This window comes from Peromyscus eremicus, chromosome X (assembly GCF_949786415.1).
Source record: "Peromyscus eremicus chromosome X, PerEre_H2_v1, whole genome shotgun sequence".
Lineage (NCBI taxonomy): Eukaryota > Metazoa > Chordata > Mammalia > Rodentia > Cricetidae > Peromyscus > Peromyscus eremicus.
In genome coordinates this window covers 109,555,564-109,571,930 of record NC_081439.1, presented here as the reverse complement: position 1 = coordinate 109,571,930, position 16,367 = coordinate 109,555,564, and the positions used below count along the sequence as shown (strand labels likewise).

The window sequence follows — 16,367 nt, the reverse complement described above, 5'->3', positions numbered from 1 at the left end:
CTACTGACCTCCTTTCTCTAATGATGTTGTGAAGGTCAAGGAATTAATGGAATCACTATTTTTAGTGCTCACCTGCTAGAAACTTTAAGTGACTCCTAACAAAGTAAGTCAGTTTACCTTTCAAATAGTCATAAGCATGAGCTCATGGGCTAGACTTTGGTTAGTACTTGCTACTTTTGATGAGCAAAGTACGTCACTTCCCTGTGTGCCAATTTCTAATCTGAAAAAAAAATGAGACTAGTATCTGCCTTGCAGGGTGGTTTTAAGGACTTCATTTTGTAAATACATTATACTTACTATGGTATCTGGCACATAAATTATTGAAGTATTGCTCTCTCTCTAACACACACACACATACACACACATCTGAAGTACCCATTAGACTTGATCAGAGATATGGAGTAGACAATGGCACATACACACAAAACTAGTAGGCAGGTCAGGGGAAAGACCCAGGCTGGAGATGTCCATCCGGAAGTCATCAGTATACAGACAGTACTTCAAACCATGGCACTTCTGCCCCTTCTAGTGGCGCAAGTTTGAAGTAATCTTTAACATAAATCGTCTATCTAGTAATTCAATTTTTAAGTTAACATATACTATAGTACCTTCTGAACCTTTACTATATTTTTAGGTATTTTATCTGATACTTTGGCTACGGATTAATTCACTTAATCATTTGACAGATACTTACCATATGTAACTTGCTGGACATTAAGAATCCAGCAGTCAATATAATTCCTTTCTTTCTCTGTTTTTGTTTTTGTTTTGTTTTTTGTTCTTTTTTTCTGAGACAGAGTTTCTCTGTGTAACAGCCCTGGCTTTCCTGGAACTCACTCTGTAGACCAGGCTGGTCTCGAACTCAGAGATCCACCTGCCTCTGCCTCCCAAGTGCTGGGATTAAAGGTGTTTGCCACCACACCTGGCAACCCTTTCTTTACAGAGATTTCAGCCTGAACAGAAATGTGGATGTTACTTGAATGGTCACACGAATACAATATAAAGTTATAAACTGTGATACAGTGTAAGAAATTATAACAAGGAAAGTTAATGACATCAGAAGAGAGGAAATCACTTAAAATGTTCTATTAAGGGATATAAGTAATAATTAAAGAAGAGGCCATGAATGGGGGGCACAGGAGGAGCCAGAGTGGAGGGAAGGAGGAGTGGGGATGATATAGATACCATGCTCATGTACTAAGGTCTCAAAAACAAGTTTAAAAAAATACCAAATGCAAATTATTAAGCAACGTCTTGTACGATTAAACATTCTCATACCATTCTGCAATCATGCTCCTTGATATTTGCATAAGAAAACTAAAATATTACACCTACATAAAATCCTACACACAAATGTTTGCCACCTCTTTATTATTGCCCAAACTTGAAAGCAACAAAAAGTCCTTTAATAGGTGAATGGAATGGATAAACTGTTGTGCACAGGGGAAACAGAGTATTATTCACCACTGTTAAGGTTTGGATCTTAAGGGTTGCCCTCCTAAGAATCCTGTGTTGAGGTATTGGTCTTTGGCTGATGGTATCACTGGGATGTAGTGGGAAATGATGAGGTAGGGCCAAACTGCCGGAAATAGGTCACTGGAGATACATCTTTGAAGGCTATTTTGGTACACGGGTCCCTTCATCTCTTTCTCCTTGCTTCCTGGCTACTACAAAGCGCATTGCTTTCTTCTATCATGGTTTTCTGCCACCGTGGTCCTCATCACAGCTCCCAAAGTGTGGTCATTACACCTAATTGAACCAAAACTTATCAAACCATGAGCCAAAACAACCTCTCTCTTTATGTTTCTCTGGTATTATGTCCCAGTGACAAAGTGTGGTCTAACATAGCACTAAACCAAAATGAGATATATAGCCATCAAAAGATATAGAATGGGGACAAAGAGATGGCTTGGTGTTTAAGAGCACTTATTGCTCTTGCAGAGGATGCAGGTTCAGTTCCCAGCAACCACATGGCAGTTCACAATCTTCTATAACTCCAGTTCCAGGGGATCCAACACCCTTTCTTGGCTTCCAAGGAGCACCAGGCACACAGGTGGTACACAAACATACAATGCAGGCAAAACACCCATGCACACAAAATAAAAATAAAGAAATCTCTAAAAGACATAGAGGACACTTAAATGAACATCACTAAGTAAAAGAAGCCCATGTGAGAGGCTACTATATGATTCCAATTATGATACTCTGGAAAAGGCATTACCATTGAGACAGTAAAAGTCTTGGTGGTTGTCAAGGGCTAGGAGGAGTTTTAGGGCAATAAAACCATTCTTTATGATTCTCTAATGGCAGATATATGTTGTTAAACACTTGTCAAGATGTGTAAGGCCTTATCCACATGGTAACATCCACTCTTCCTTTGACTCAGCGTAAATGTCAACTCCACTATGAAGCTTTGGCAAAGCCTCTAAGTAAAGCTCTTTCTCCTCCATCCTCCTGCAGCTTTTTGACCATCCCTCTCACAGTGCGTAGAAGCAGTTTCTACTGTAAGGTAAGCTTTCAAAACAGAGATAGACTCATTCTTCTTATCCCCAGCATCCAGGAAATAAAAGGCACCTAACATTTGAATAAACACATGAGCGGATAATTATGAAGACCTTAACCCAGAGCACAGGGCTGTATTGTAAACCTTGGTTAGCATTTAATCTGTAGAACCTTCCAAATGATCCACTTGCTTACTTGTTTCATATTCTGGAAAGAACCACTGCCCTGATGTTTAGAAGTTGGTGGCATTATGTTGACAAATGGCCTTGCAAAAACACAATGTACTTATTCTACTCCCATAAATGTGTTTTAAGAGTCCAGTCCCGATTTCATAGTCACTTTCTCTTTTTCACTTCCCAGAGAATGTAACTTAGAGTTAGGAAAGAAGAGGGTAAATGAAGACAAAGTCAAAATGATTCAGCCAATAAATAGTTTAATGAGAACCAAGGTCTATAACATAGCTAGCAGGAACTGTGCTGGTAGCCTTCTGCTGTAGCCTATCTGGGGATAACCAACTACATTTAACCCACGTTTGAAAAGAAGGCCCTTTTGAATGTCACCCATCAGTATCCATCTTCACAGAAGACACCAATCTGGGGTCACACTCGCAATGTTAATACTTCCTCTTAGGGAAGAGGTAACACAAATGCATCAACAACCTTAAGTCATCCTACTAGTCTTCCATTAGAGGGCTCTTGGGAGACCACTGGTTCTGTAAACACATACGTCTTTGTCAAAATACAATAGGAACACAAAGGAGAACAGTAGAAAGGGCGGCAGGGCTGGGCTCACAGATGTTCAGTTCTTAGATCTGAAGCCTCTTGAGCTGCTCATATGTAATAAAAAACTGAAAAATGAGTCAGGGAAGATTTCTGAGTTGATAGTGAAAGTTAAACCCATTTTGAAAACTGGGCATTGCATTCTCTTAAATTAATGTACTTAGTCTAAAGAGGATTGCCTTAGAAGACTTTTCTTAAGATAAACTGTGTTGAGTGCCCACTATGTACCCACCATGATCAATGGCACTCAGCAATGGAAACTGATTATAATAAAGTTACAGTTTTCAAAAGCAAACAGAACAAACACAACACAACACACAATTACAAAGAGAGAAAGAAATATTCTCTCTGTTCAGCCTACGGATTCCAGAAGAGTGGGGAGCTATTTTCCAACCCTGTCAAGCTCACAAGTACACACATTAGCACCACACGCAGTATCCAGCACATGGCTCTAAACACATGAGGTACTCAAGCACAGCTGAAGGGGAGAAATGCACTCGCAATAATAGAATCCCACTTGGCTGTGGAGTCTTTCACTGCATGAATGCTTTGTGTCCTGTTAGGATTTTCCAGCTATTTGGGTCTCATAGTTATTTGTTAAGAAATCTAGACCACTGCCAGGCAGCGGTGGCACACGCCTTTAATCCCAGCACTTGGGAGGCAGAGCCAGGCAGATCTCTGTGAGTTCAAGGCCAGCCTGGTCTCCAGAGCGAGATCCAGGACAGGCACCAAAACTACACAGAGAAACCCTGTCTCGAAAAACCAAAAAAAAAAAAAAAAGAAAGAAATCTAGACCACAATAGCATGCACTTTCCTGTGAGCATCTTCGATCAGTGTTGCTAAAAATTTCATAGCCCTTTTAAGACTGGCTGTGCTTGACACTTTGTTTTATTACATTTATTTGTTTGTTTGTTTACTATTTGCTGGGGAGGGCATGCACCTGCTACAGTGTGTGCAGGGAGTTCAGAGCACAACTGGCTGTGCTTGACATTTTGTTGCATTACATTTATTTGCTTAGTTAGTTAGTTAGTTAGTTAGTTAGTTGTTTATTTGCTGGGAAGGGTATGTACTGCCACGGTATGTAAATGGAGTTCAGAGGACAAGTTACAGGAGTCAATTCTCTCCTTCCACCATAAATCCCAGAGATTAAACTCAGGTCACCAGGTATGGAGGTGAGCAACTTTACACATGGAGCCATCTTAGACATTTTGATTTAAAGAGGAACATTTGGCACATCTTTTCTGTCGATTTAAATGTGTATTTGCCTCCAAGGGAAAGTTGTTTTACTATTGGTTCCATTCACACTGGTCTCCAGTGGGATGCTTGAGTTTCTTACATGCCTATAAAGCATTTAATATCAAAATTACCTTTCCATAACCTAGAATTACCTGGGACATTGAAGCACTGGCTGGTATTCTCAATTTCTAAAAGGATACAATGATGTTCCAGGGTCCAAGTCGAAGCCAGTTTGGCCAAAATCCTTTATAGAGGGCAAAAAAGCCTTCATGTTTCCACATCTGAGGTAAAGACATAACCAAAAATAGTGAATTTTCCTTTCTTTTTATATTTGACAACCATTTTCCATGCCCACCCCCAGCAACTTTGGCTATAATGAATGATCTCTTTTCTGAAGATACACTTTGGAGTCTAAATAATTGGTAGTCTAAATCCACCAAACCATTATTCAACAATTATTACTGAGTACCCAACATATACAACACATACTTCTTAATTCTGGAAAGAAGAGCTGGGCATGGCAGCACATGCCTATATTCTTCGCACTCTGGAAGTAGAGGAAGTAAATCGGGAGTTCAAGACTATCCTTAGCTATACAGTGAATTTGAGACCAGCCTAGGCTACATGAGACCCTGTCTCCAAACACCCTAATTAAATGTAGTGGGTCACAAACAGACAAAAAAGATGAGAAATAGAAGTTGCTGGGTAGTAGAAGGGAGTTTTGAGGGAAAGGGACAGGAATAAGAGAGGATAATGCAGGATAACTGATCCAAGTTCTTTATATGAATGAGTGTAGTGAAATTATGAATAATAATAATTTCATAGGCATTATTATATCTGAAGTAACTAGAGATAGCTACATAAAGTGATGGCACACTTAAAGGACCCTATTGAAGTGTGATGCTAATTAGTCTTATCAATAAAAACCAAGAGTCAAATATCGGGGTAAAAATCAGAGAAGCAGAGCAGCAGCCACTAGAGATTTCTTACCTCTATGAATCCTCTAACAGAAAGAGGGGCTGAGATCCTGTCCCCACCCTCCTTATGTTCCTGTCTCGACATCCTGACTGTACTGGGATTAAAGGCATGAGCCTCCCAAGTGCTGGGATTAAAGGTGAGAACCACCACCACCTGGCCTCTATGGTTAACTAGTGGCTAGCTCCACCCTCTGATCTCCAGGCAAGCTTTATTTGTCAGAACACAAACAAAATATCATACAATATTTCCCCCTTTTTGTCTAATACAATAAGTACAATAACTATAGGCAAGAATTATATTAACAATGTCTAGTCCATTAGCATTTGACAAATTCAGAGAAAATACTCCATTATCTATCCTATCTTGGTGAGTCCAAAGGGTTGTACCTAATTCACTTTCTATCCTAACTTGCATTACCACATTTCTATACCCTATTCCCAGTCATCCATATCTTTGTGTAGTCCTCACATCATAACATATCAGGACTGTTGTGAGTTACCAAAAGAACATAGCAGAAATTAACACTGCTAGATTATAAAAGGTATTATATATATAATAAAGTGTCTATCTCCTCCTTTCTTGAATTATTCACTCTGAAGGAAACCAGCTGTCATACCATGAAGAGAGGCCTACATCATAGAGAGCTGAAGCATTTAACTAATACTGTCAAGTCATCTTTGAAGCAGATATGCTAGCCCCAATCAAGCCTTGATGACGACTGAAGCCCTGGCTGACATACAACCTCTTAAGAGGTCTTAATCTAGAATAATTCAACAAAGCTGCTTTTCAATTCCTGATCCGCCAAAACTGGAAAAGAGTAATTGTTCTTTCAAGACCCTGAGTTTTAGAGTACTATTTTACACAGCAGTACATAGCTTATACAGTCTGTGCCCCTAGAGAATGTATATTCTAGTGTGGACAAGCAAATACACACATTGTTATAGATAGACAGATATTGGTAGATATTAATATATTGATACATATTGTATCCAGAAATGATAAAAGGGATGAAGAAAACAAGGAAGGGAATAAGGACTTGAGAAAGTCACTTGCCTTCTCTAACTCTGTTTTCTACTTTTTTTAAAGATTTATTTATTTATTATGTATACAGTGTTTTGCCTGCATGTATCCCTGTAGGCTCAAAGAGGGAACCAGATCTCATTACAGATGGTTTTCAGTCACCATGTGGTTGCTGGGAATTGAACTCAGGACCTTTGGAAGAACAGCCAGTGCTCTTAACCTCTGAGCCATCTCTCCAGCCCTCTGTTTTCTATTTTTAAAGTTATTGTGACTCCATGGTATATTTCATGTGAATGCTTTAAGGACCATGTGTGAGGAACAACATGAGCTACTCTGCACTGTGGTGCCCTTATTTATATAGTAGGGGGTCTCTATATGCACCAAATGGTCTCAAGATTTAGATGACAGACTAAAAGTCAAAAGCTGATGTCATATGCTGAATTCTGCCAAACGCAAAAAGTAGTTTATATAATAGACAAATATCTATTAAGTAATGGCAATATGTTGGGTGTTTTGTCAGATACTGAGAAAAATTGTTCTGCCTTTTCATTGGTGAAATGAATTTTACTATTGTTTTAAGAAATGAACACATTTTAATAAGATAATGATATGAGCAGCCAGATTTAAAAATATCTCTCTTCTCATCCTGCAGATTAAGAATCTAGAAATAAGTATCCTCATTAACCACTTGGGAGTGGGGAGGACAAATAATTACATACTAATGATACTACTGATAGACAGTCATAGATAATATGCTTCTACTAATGGACCTCCAGCAAATTCTGAAGGACTCAAGCCAAAATCCGTTTTCGTTTTTACAGCTACTCAAAATAAAGCTGAGATGCAGATAACCTAAAAATATACAATTAAATGACAAGAGACTTCAGACATAATCCAATTATCGTTATCTCAAATACCATAATAAAATCCTAATTGGTCTAATATCTCCACCTACAAACTAAAATCAAGCTTTCAGAATTATAAATCAGACCACATTATATTCCTACTTAAAGGTTCTCAGGTGGCTTCATTCTAATTGTAAATTCTCTGCAATAATCTGCAGGATCCTTCATGATTTAGACCCGTCTGTCCCTCTCTGCAGACTCACTTCCTACTACTTTCTCATTCCTTCACCACACTCAGCCACACAATCCTGATTTTTAACTCTAATATGTCAAACTCATTTCAACTCAGACCTTTTATAATCTCCTCTTTCTTTATGAAATGGTTTTTTCAAGGTTTTCACATGGCCACCTCCTTCCCATTATCCAAATTATCCATAAGATTTCTTAAGCATCCTAGCTGAAGGAATTCAGACCACCAAGTTGCTATTTCAATATGCTGTTATTTTCTTCATAGTATTTACTTCTATCTAAAATTATTTGTCTGTCTCTCTCAACTACATTATAACTTTCTTTTTTTTTTTTTTTTTTGGTTTTTCGAGACAGGGTTTCTCTGTGTAGCTTTGCGCCTTTCCTGGAACTCACTTGGTAGTCCAGGCTGGCCTCGAACTCACAGAGATCCGCCTGGCTCTGCCTCCCGAGTGTGCTGGGATTAAAGGCGTGCGCCACCACCGCCCGGCTCATTATAACTTTCAATAGAGAATGAATAATGTTTGCCTTGTTCACCTCTATATACCCACCACCTCATACCTCTTGGAACATTAAAGTTTTGTTGAATATAAATGCACACATAAAAAAATAGTATGATGCTCTAACAGTTCCAAAACTCATCTGAATCCTTATAATTCTCCAGGAAATTTGAAGAAGCAGGTTATGTGTAAACAAATAAGAACTTCTGCAGGTAAACACAGATAACAGAGTTCTGCAATAAATATATCAAAATATGATTATTAATATATTAATATCTACCAATACCTATCTGTCTATATCAATTTGTGTATTTGCTTGTCAATATCACTAGCACATACCTTCCATAGGGGCACTGACAGTATAAGCTATCTGTTGCTGGGTAATAAATGAATACCTTGAATACCTTGATTTAATAAATAACTTGCCCTGGAAAAACTAATAAATGGAAATGTATGCAGCTCTGTTTTCATGAAGCTTTACTGGGACAAACAGTAAAAGCAATTCCAATAAAAAGTACTAAATATGAATAAAATGTGATACAGTCATGCAATGTAGTATTTTATTCAGCAATAAAAAGCAAAGAATTGATACATGCTACTATGGGTGAACCTTGAAAGCATGCTACTTTGAAAGAAGCCAATTAAAAAGGTCATACAATATGATTCCATTTTGATAAAATATCTAGAACAGACATATTGATAGAAATAGGAAGTAAGCTAGTGTTTACTTAGTTCTGAGGGGATGGGAAAGACAGAGGTCATGAAGATGCTCAAAAATTGACCAAGTAATTGTTATACACATCTCATCATTATATACTACACACCATTTTGAATGAATTATTTTAATAATATGTTAATTTGTCCTCAATGAAGATTTAAATATATATTGAGAGAGAGAGAGGGAGAGGGAGGAGGAACAGAGAGAGAATGGTTAATGCTATGACAGAAACTATAAGAAACCCTGCACACTCAGAAGGCAGAGGCAGGGGAATCATGTATTTGGGACCAGTCTGGGCTAAATAGTGAGTTTCAGACAAGTCTAAGCTACATAGCAAGATACTTTCTAAAAAAATAAACAAATGTAAATAAAGAAAAAATAAATAAGAAAAAGGAAAAAAGAAACCTTGCATATATAATCTAGTCCAGTGGTCAGTAAAGGCTCTTGTGGAAAAAGATATGGATCTGGAGAATCTATAGGAATGGGAAAAAGCAAAAGGCACATTTAAGTTATTACAGCAGGTATCTAAGAAAGTATATGGATGAACACTTAGGAGAAAAAAGTCTAGGGCTGGACAACTTTCGGTGCACTTGGAGTGTAGAAAGGGAGAAATGGGGGTGGAGGAGTGAAAAGGATACTAAAGAACTATACACTTCTTTACAGAAGTAGTGACCGACCGAGACAGCAGTTCTCGGCAGGATACAGTTTGGCACAAGCCTCTACTGCAAACAACTGTATAGTACTTTAGCATCCTCAGAAAGTACAAAGGTTGTGAACTACTCTATCTTCTCTTTGGTTATATACCTATCTGGATGCTAATGATCCCAAGGACACTTACCTATAACCACAAAATTCCCCCAACTTAGGCCTGATATCTCCAAATACCACGGGCTGCTCCTCATACACATCAAACTAAGCATCAAAACCAATGTCTCCTATAAAATCTGTTCTTTCAAATTTTTGTATGTGCATGAATGTTTGTCCATGTACCACATGTGTGCCTTGTGCTCACAGAGGCCAGAAGATGCTGTTGGATCCCCTGGGACTGGAGTTACAGATGCTCATAAAACTGTCATGTGGGTGCTGGAAATTGAACCCAGGTCCTTTGCAAGAGTAGCTAGTACTCTTAACTGCTGAGCCCTATTCATCTTATGATGTCTCCATCACTAAATGCCACTATCTGGTCACCAAATCCAAAACCAGGAAGTCATCTTTGACATCCCCTCCTCCCCACACCTCCCTGTATCATCTCAACAAAACTCTATTATTCTAATTATTCCCGATTATTAAATTATTCTCAACTAAATTATTCTCAATTCTGTCCTACCTTCTATACTCCCACTCATATTGAGGCTCAAGCCTTCATCCTCTCTCACTCAGATCACTACACAAGTCTTTTAATCAACATCTTTATCTGCAGGTCAACAGCTCTTTAAGTCAACCAGATCAGAATCAGTACTACCTGGGGACTTCCTGGAAATACAAACTCTCAGGTCCCACTTCTGACATAATGAATTAATTCAAGTAATTCTGAAACATGTTAAACTTAGAAGACTCATTCACTGCCCCACCCTTATTCCCTTAGATTAGTGGTCTTCAAACTTGGATGAACACACAACCACCTGTGAAATTCTAAAACTTTTGATTATCCAGGTTCTGAGTTGATTGATCTAAGGCATACATGGAAGCTGTGGAATTAGTGAGTGATTTCAATGTATACCCAAGATTGAGAACCACTATCTTAGATCCTATTTCCACAAAGACAGAGTGGTCTACTTAAAATACAAATGGGACCTGATTAAAGCTCTCAGTATCTCCAAGTGTCTCAGTACAACATTCAACACCCTTTATAACCCAACCAACCTATAGCACTAATATCAGGAAAGCACCGAGTGTTTTAGTTAAGAATGCTTCCTCGCGCCAAAGGGTCTGAGTTTACTGCAGCAGCCTACTTGCTAACTGGGAAGCTCAAAGGAAGGTGAGCCTTCAGTGCTTCGATAGCTACCTCGTGGGGTAATGAGGAGAACTCAATGACTGAATACCTAGGAGTCACATTAGAACAACTCCTCTCATGCAATACAGCATTCAACAGAAATGAGTTATTATGCAATTTACTAACATCTCCAGAGAACTTATTTCAAACTTCTCAAGTGTGGGATATAATTCCCTACCACAGATTTCTGAGTTTTATCACTTTTTAGGCTGTATTGATTATCTATTTGTAACTGCCAGTACTTTAGTAATAGCTATAATTTCCCTTTAGCTATTAAAATAGTGCCCCATAAATAACAAATAGCTGTTCAATGAAACTGATAACAGCAGAAAAACCATATGGCCCCTTCACATTTTATCCCTGAATTCGTTTTTATAGCAGTAATATAACCAATACTTCTGTATACATTTATGACATTCAACCCCAACAGGAATACTCAAAGCAAAATGTGATCAACCGAACAACCTGGAACTTAAATCAAGTATTGGGTTTGAGGTTTCTTAAGTACCAGGTTTTCTATGACAGGGCCTCTCTTATTTGAGGTTGGAAAACATGGGATATTATAAATCCTATTAAAATTTTTATTTTATGTGTATAGGTGTTTTGTCTGCATGTGTATCATATACCATGTGCATTATAGACAGTTGTAAGGTATCATGTGGATGCTGGGAATTAAACACAAGGCCTTTGGGAGAGTAACCAGCACTCTTAAGTGCTGAGCTATCTCTCCAGCCTCCTAATTAAAAAAAAATAGAATTTCATACATAAGTACTCACTTATATCATTTCCACTCTTCCTGCTCCCCTTCCAACTTCCCCTTCCATGACCTCAGATATATTAAATCTTGAAATTCTACAAAGTGCTATTAATATATGTATCCTGTATTTTCAAGCATTTGAACTGGAATAATATTAAGAAGCACTACACATTAGCAAATTTCCTAGGAGATAGGTTATTTGTCTTTGAATGATTCTCAGAAGCTACTGAAAATACACATAATGGTTGTTTGATGTTCAGAATATGCAGCAAGAAGAATAAAGACTGAAAAAAGTCTTAAACACCAAAGAAAAACTGAAAGTGTAACCCAAATCCACAGTACACATACCTTTAAAATACCATCCAATGTACCCTTGTAGAGGTCCACATGGCCCACTATTGCCCTCTGATTCATCATTCGCGTTCTCACAACATCAACTGGGTTAGATGCCAGAGCCCCAGCCAAACCACAGGTAAAGCTAGAACTAAAGGAGAAAACTAATTTAAGAAGACAGATTAGTCCCACTTCCACCACTTGCCCACTTAAAGAGAACTTATGCCAAAGGCAAAAGGTATAATAACTCAGATCCATTGGATAAAGCCTGACATCCCTTCATTATAATCTAAAGAGAAAGAAACTACTTTCTAATGAAAGGCTGTCCCTTCCCTTCTCATTCTAAAACTCGGCCTCTTTTAGAGAGGACATAGTCCATAGACCTAATGACATCCCTAAGCAGGAAGTGTCCTGTACCACTGATAAGTTACATAAAATTTTCTGACCACAGTATCATATGCCAAATGCATTTAAGTAGCAGAATATCATAGAGGTTACACGACAAAGAAAATGCAAGATGAGAGCAGAAATAGTCTTCATCCAAAAACTGTTTAGCTTCAGAAACTCTACAAAATTTGACCCTTTTTTTCTGGGTCCCATTAAGAGCAAATTTCCCTTCAGATAAGGAAAAACAAAAGCAAGAAAAATAATGTGCTTATAAGAAGTACAGGTTGGTGGGACCAGGGCTGCAGCTCAGTTCAGTGTTGGCCTAGCAAGCATGAAGCCCTAGCTTCGATCCGTAGCATTGAAGAAACAGGTTGTGCTAGTGCGTTTTGCACATCTGTAATTCTAGCACTCTGAAAGTAAAGGCAGGAGGATCAGAAATTCAAAGTAATTTTTGACTTCACAGTAAATCTGAGGCCAGTCTGAGCTCTATGAGGCCTTTCCTCTAAAATATGTAAGTAAATAAAGTACAAGCTGTCTAAAATTATCATACAAGCCAGGTGGTGGTGGCACATACCTTTAACCCCAGCACTTGGGAGGCAGAGGCAGGTGGATCTCTGAGTTAGAGGCCAGCCTGATCTACAGAACAAGTTCCAGGACATCCAAGGCTGTACAGAAAAACCCTGTCTCGAAAAACAAAACAAAACAAAAGAGTATCATACAAACATCTAGTAGGTCTCTACACTATACACAGCTCCCAAGTGGCCAGGTGTCCACAGTATCTGAGGATAAGTGCAGGTAATGGGTTGGGGGAAATATAATCAGAGTACTTCATATGCATGTTATGAATATGAGCATGTTACGTTATTATATAATATAAATGTGAGAAAATGTCATACTGAAACACATAATCTTCTATAATGAATATATACTAATTAAATAATGAGAAAAGTAAATAACAAGAAATGTCATAATAAAACCCACTATTTTATATAATTAATATATAGCAATAAATTTAAAACTATACAATATCCAGAAGGCTTGAAGTATTGGCCATAGGAGACAAGTGTTAAGGCCATACATATCAGTTATACATCTACCTGAGGATATCAGTAAAAGAGGCTTTTTATGTTCAAACTGCTAAACACAGAGACTGAATCAAACACAGCTCACTTACACAAAATGTGTTAAAATGGTGTCTCCCAGCATTCCCGACAGTATCAGGTGCTTCTTGGTAATGTCATAAACTGGCAACTCCACTCCCACAACGATGGCAGCCCGCTGAGCAGTTGGGACCACACCCTACAAAACCAAAGTGATAGCAGACATATACCTTAAAAGTGAACAAAATTGGTCGATGGTGGAAATTACCGGAAAAATAAACTCTGAAATGGATCGTTCATTCTTTCAAATCAGTGACTAACACTGAGATGTTTATAATCCTAATCGACATTCTGTACTACAAATAAAACCCTTCCCAGCACCCAAAGCACAAAAGACAATATAGATAAAATATGTTAAGTTGGACCGCACCATAATCAAAACCTTGCAATTTAAAAAATACCATGGAGTGAGGAAATAACACACACAATGGAGAAATACTTGAAAATCATAAATAATTCAGTCATTAGAAAAATCTACATCAAAACCACAATGATAGTCAGGCAATGGTGGCACACGCCTTTAATCCTAGCACTTGGGAGGCAGAGGCAGGTAGATCTCTAAATTTGAGGCCAGCCTGGTCTACAGAATGAGTTCCAATACATCCAGACCTACACAGAAAAACCCTGTCTCAAAAAAAAAAAAAAACCGACAATGACATGCCATTTCATAGCTACTGGGATGACTGCAGTCATGTTTTCTAAGTAAAATAGTAAGTGGTGGTAAAGATGTGAGGAAACTGGAACCCTCACCACTACTGATAAATACATAAAATGGAGCACCAACATGGTAAACCATTTGGTATCTCCTCAAAACACTACACATAAAATTATCAAATGACCTAGCAATTCCCTTCATAGATCTATACCCAAGAGAACTGAAAGCACTTTCTTTTGTTGTTGCTGCTGCTGCTGTTTGAGACAGGCTTTCTCTGTGTAACAGCCCTGGCTGTCCGGTCCTGAACTCACTCGGTAGATCAGATGGCCTTGAACTCACAGAGATCCCCCTGCCTCTGCATCAGGAATGCTGGGATTAAAGGTGTGCACTGCCATCACCTGGCCTGAAAACACATTTTCATGCAAAAAAATGTACATAGCAATGTTCACAGCAATAGCTAGCATATTATTGAAAAGCACAAAATAATCCAAATGCTCATTAATTGGTGAATAGATAAATGAAAGATACAGCATATCCCCAAAACGGAATTGTTATTTGGCCACAAAAAGAAATGATATACTGAGACTTGGGGCATAGCTCGGTGACAGAAAGAGAGGAGGGAAGGAGGGAGAAGGCAGGAGGGTGTGCATACCTACTCCCTGAAGACTGACATACAATTCTACTTGGATGAAACATGTCAAGTAGGCAAATCTATATAGACAAAAAGAAGAGACGAAGTTTTATAGTGTTCTGAGGATTGGCAGTGATGGGAATGACTATCTTTTTGGTAATGAAATGTTCTCAACTTAGACAATAGAGATGGTGGCATAAATCTATGAAACCACCTGATATAATTGTATATTTTAAAGATGAAAATTTTTACAATATGTGAATTTTCCCAATAAAGCTGTTAGGAGGCCGGGCGGTGGTGGTGCATGCCTTTAATCCCAGCACTCGGGAGGCAGAGCCAGGAGGATCTCTGTAAGTTCGAGGCCAGCCTGGGATACCGAGTGAGTTCCAGGAAAGGCACAAAGCTACACAGAGAAACCCTGCTTCAAAAAAAAAAAAAAAAGCTGTTAGGAAAAAATAAAATCACAAAGGAAAAGGTACTGAAGAGGGCAGAGTTCGGTAGTAAAGTGGCAAGTTAGACGGTTCCTTCCATATGATGCCCAAAATAAGACATCAGGGCAACAATGGGGAGTCGGTATTACAAGGACAGAAAGAGAACATGAGGAATCAAGGAAGAGGTTAAAAACACAGAGATACAGAAAGGTGAGGCAAAGGGACCTAAGGAACAGTCCATAGCTCCAGCCCCATCAAGAGGGTGAGAAAGATGCTACGTAGCAACCACACATAAGCAGTAGAATCCGGGCAGTCCAAGTGGAACTAAGTGGCAGTCCTGCAAGCCTTAAATCACATATGGAGATCTGGTGTGACACTGAGTGTTCCCGGACGGCAGGCTATCATTGGAGAAGCAGTCCACTGCATCACTGCCCAAATGTTAGAGTGTAATAATCAGATATCATCTTGAGAGGGGGCCTGTTGCTTGACTGAGCTACTCTACAGAACTGAAAACCTGGGGTTGGGGGGAGCGGGGGGAATACAAGCTCAAGAATAGGAATACTTAGGACACCTAGGGATACCCTGTCACAGTGTCTGGATGGAAGATGCCCATCAGAAAAAGTCACATAGAGAGAGAGTTTAACACAGACCTACTGAAATTAAGCGGAAGGAAGTGTGAGGCACGGAGGAAGAGGACAGAATGTGCTCCCATCCTCCACAGTGAGCAGCGAGTCCTGTTACCTGTGGATTGCATCAGGGGCTGAGACCTCTAAGCTCTTACAGAGGACCTGAGTTCAGTTCCTAGCACCTGCATCAGGTAGATCACAACTGCCTGTAACTCCAACTCCAGGGGGATCCCCTGCCTCTACTTGAACTCCAAAGCATCTGCACTCACAAACACATTCCCATACATAAATACATACAAATGTACATAATAAAAATGTTTTAAAAATATATAATCATGAGTCCTTAGGAAAGAATAAATCTTGATAGAGCAGGTAAATAAGAATTAGGAGAGAAGAATCAATTGTTATTAACTCTTAAAATGAGGCAATGACTAAGATAAGAAAGAGACAGAAGAGTGCATACCTTTTCAATAACAGCCTTAAGTGTAAATGATATTAAGTCACTAATTAAAAAGCCACAGACTGGCTATATGGAATTAAAAGAACACTCAAGACCTAAGTGTTTGTTAT

The 16,367-nt window shown here is 38.7% G+C and overlaps 1 protein-coding gene across 2 annotated transcripts in view; it reads right to left on the bottom strand.

Annotated features, from left to right (window-relative positions):
* Nucleotides 1–2,918: 2,918 nt before the first annotated feature.
* Nucleotides 2,919–16,367, bottom strand: part of Slc25a14 (solute carrier family 25 member 14) — a 41,962-nt gene continuing 28,513 nt past the window's right edge. For both annotated transcript variants that reach the window (XM_059250961.1, XM_059250960.1), the window contains exons 7-10: nt 13,469–13,593; nt 11,923–12,058; nt 4,718–4,798; nt 2,919–3,349 (exon numbers count right to left, since the gene is read on the bottom strand). In XM_059250961.1, the coding sequence (XP_059106944.1) occupies nt 3,308–3,349; nt 4,718–4,798; nt 11,923–12,058; nt 13,469–13,593 (384 nt within the window). In that variant the 3' untranslated portion in view covers nt 2,919–3,307. The remainder of the gene's footprint in view (nt 3,350–4,717; nt 4,799–11,922; nt 12,059–13,468; nt 13,594–16,367) is intronic.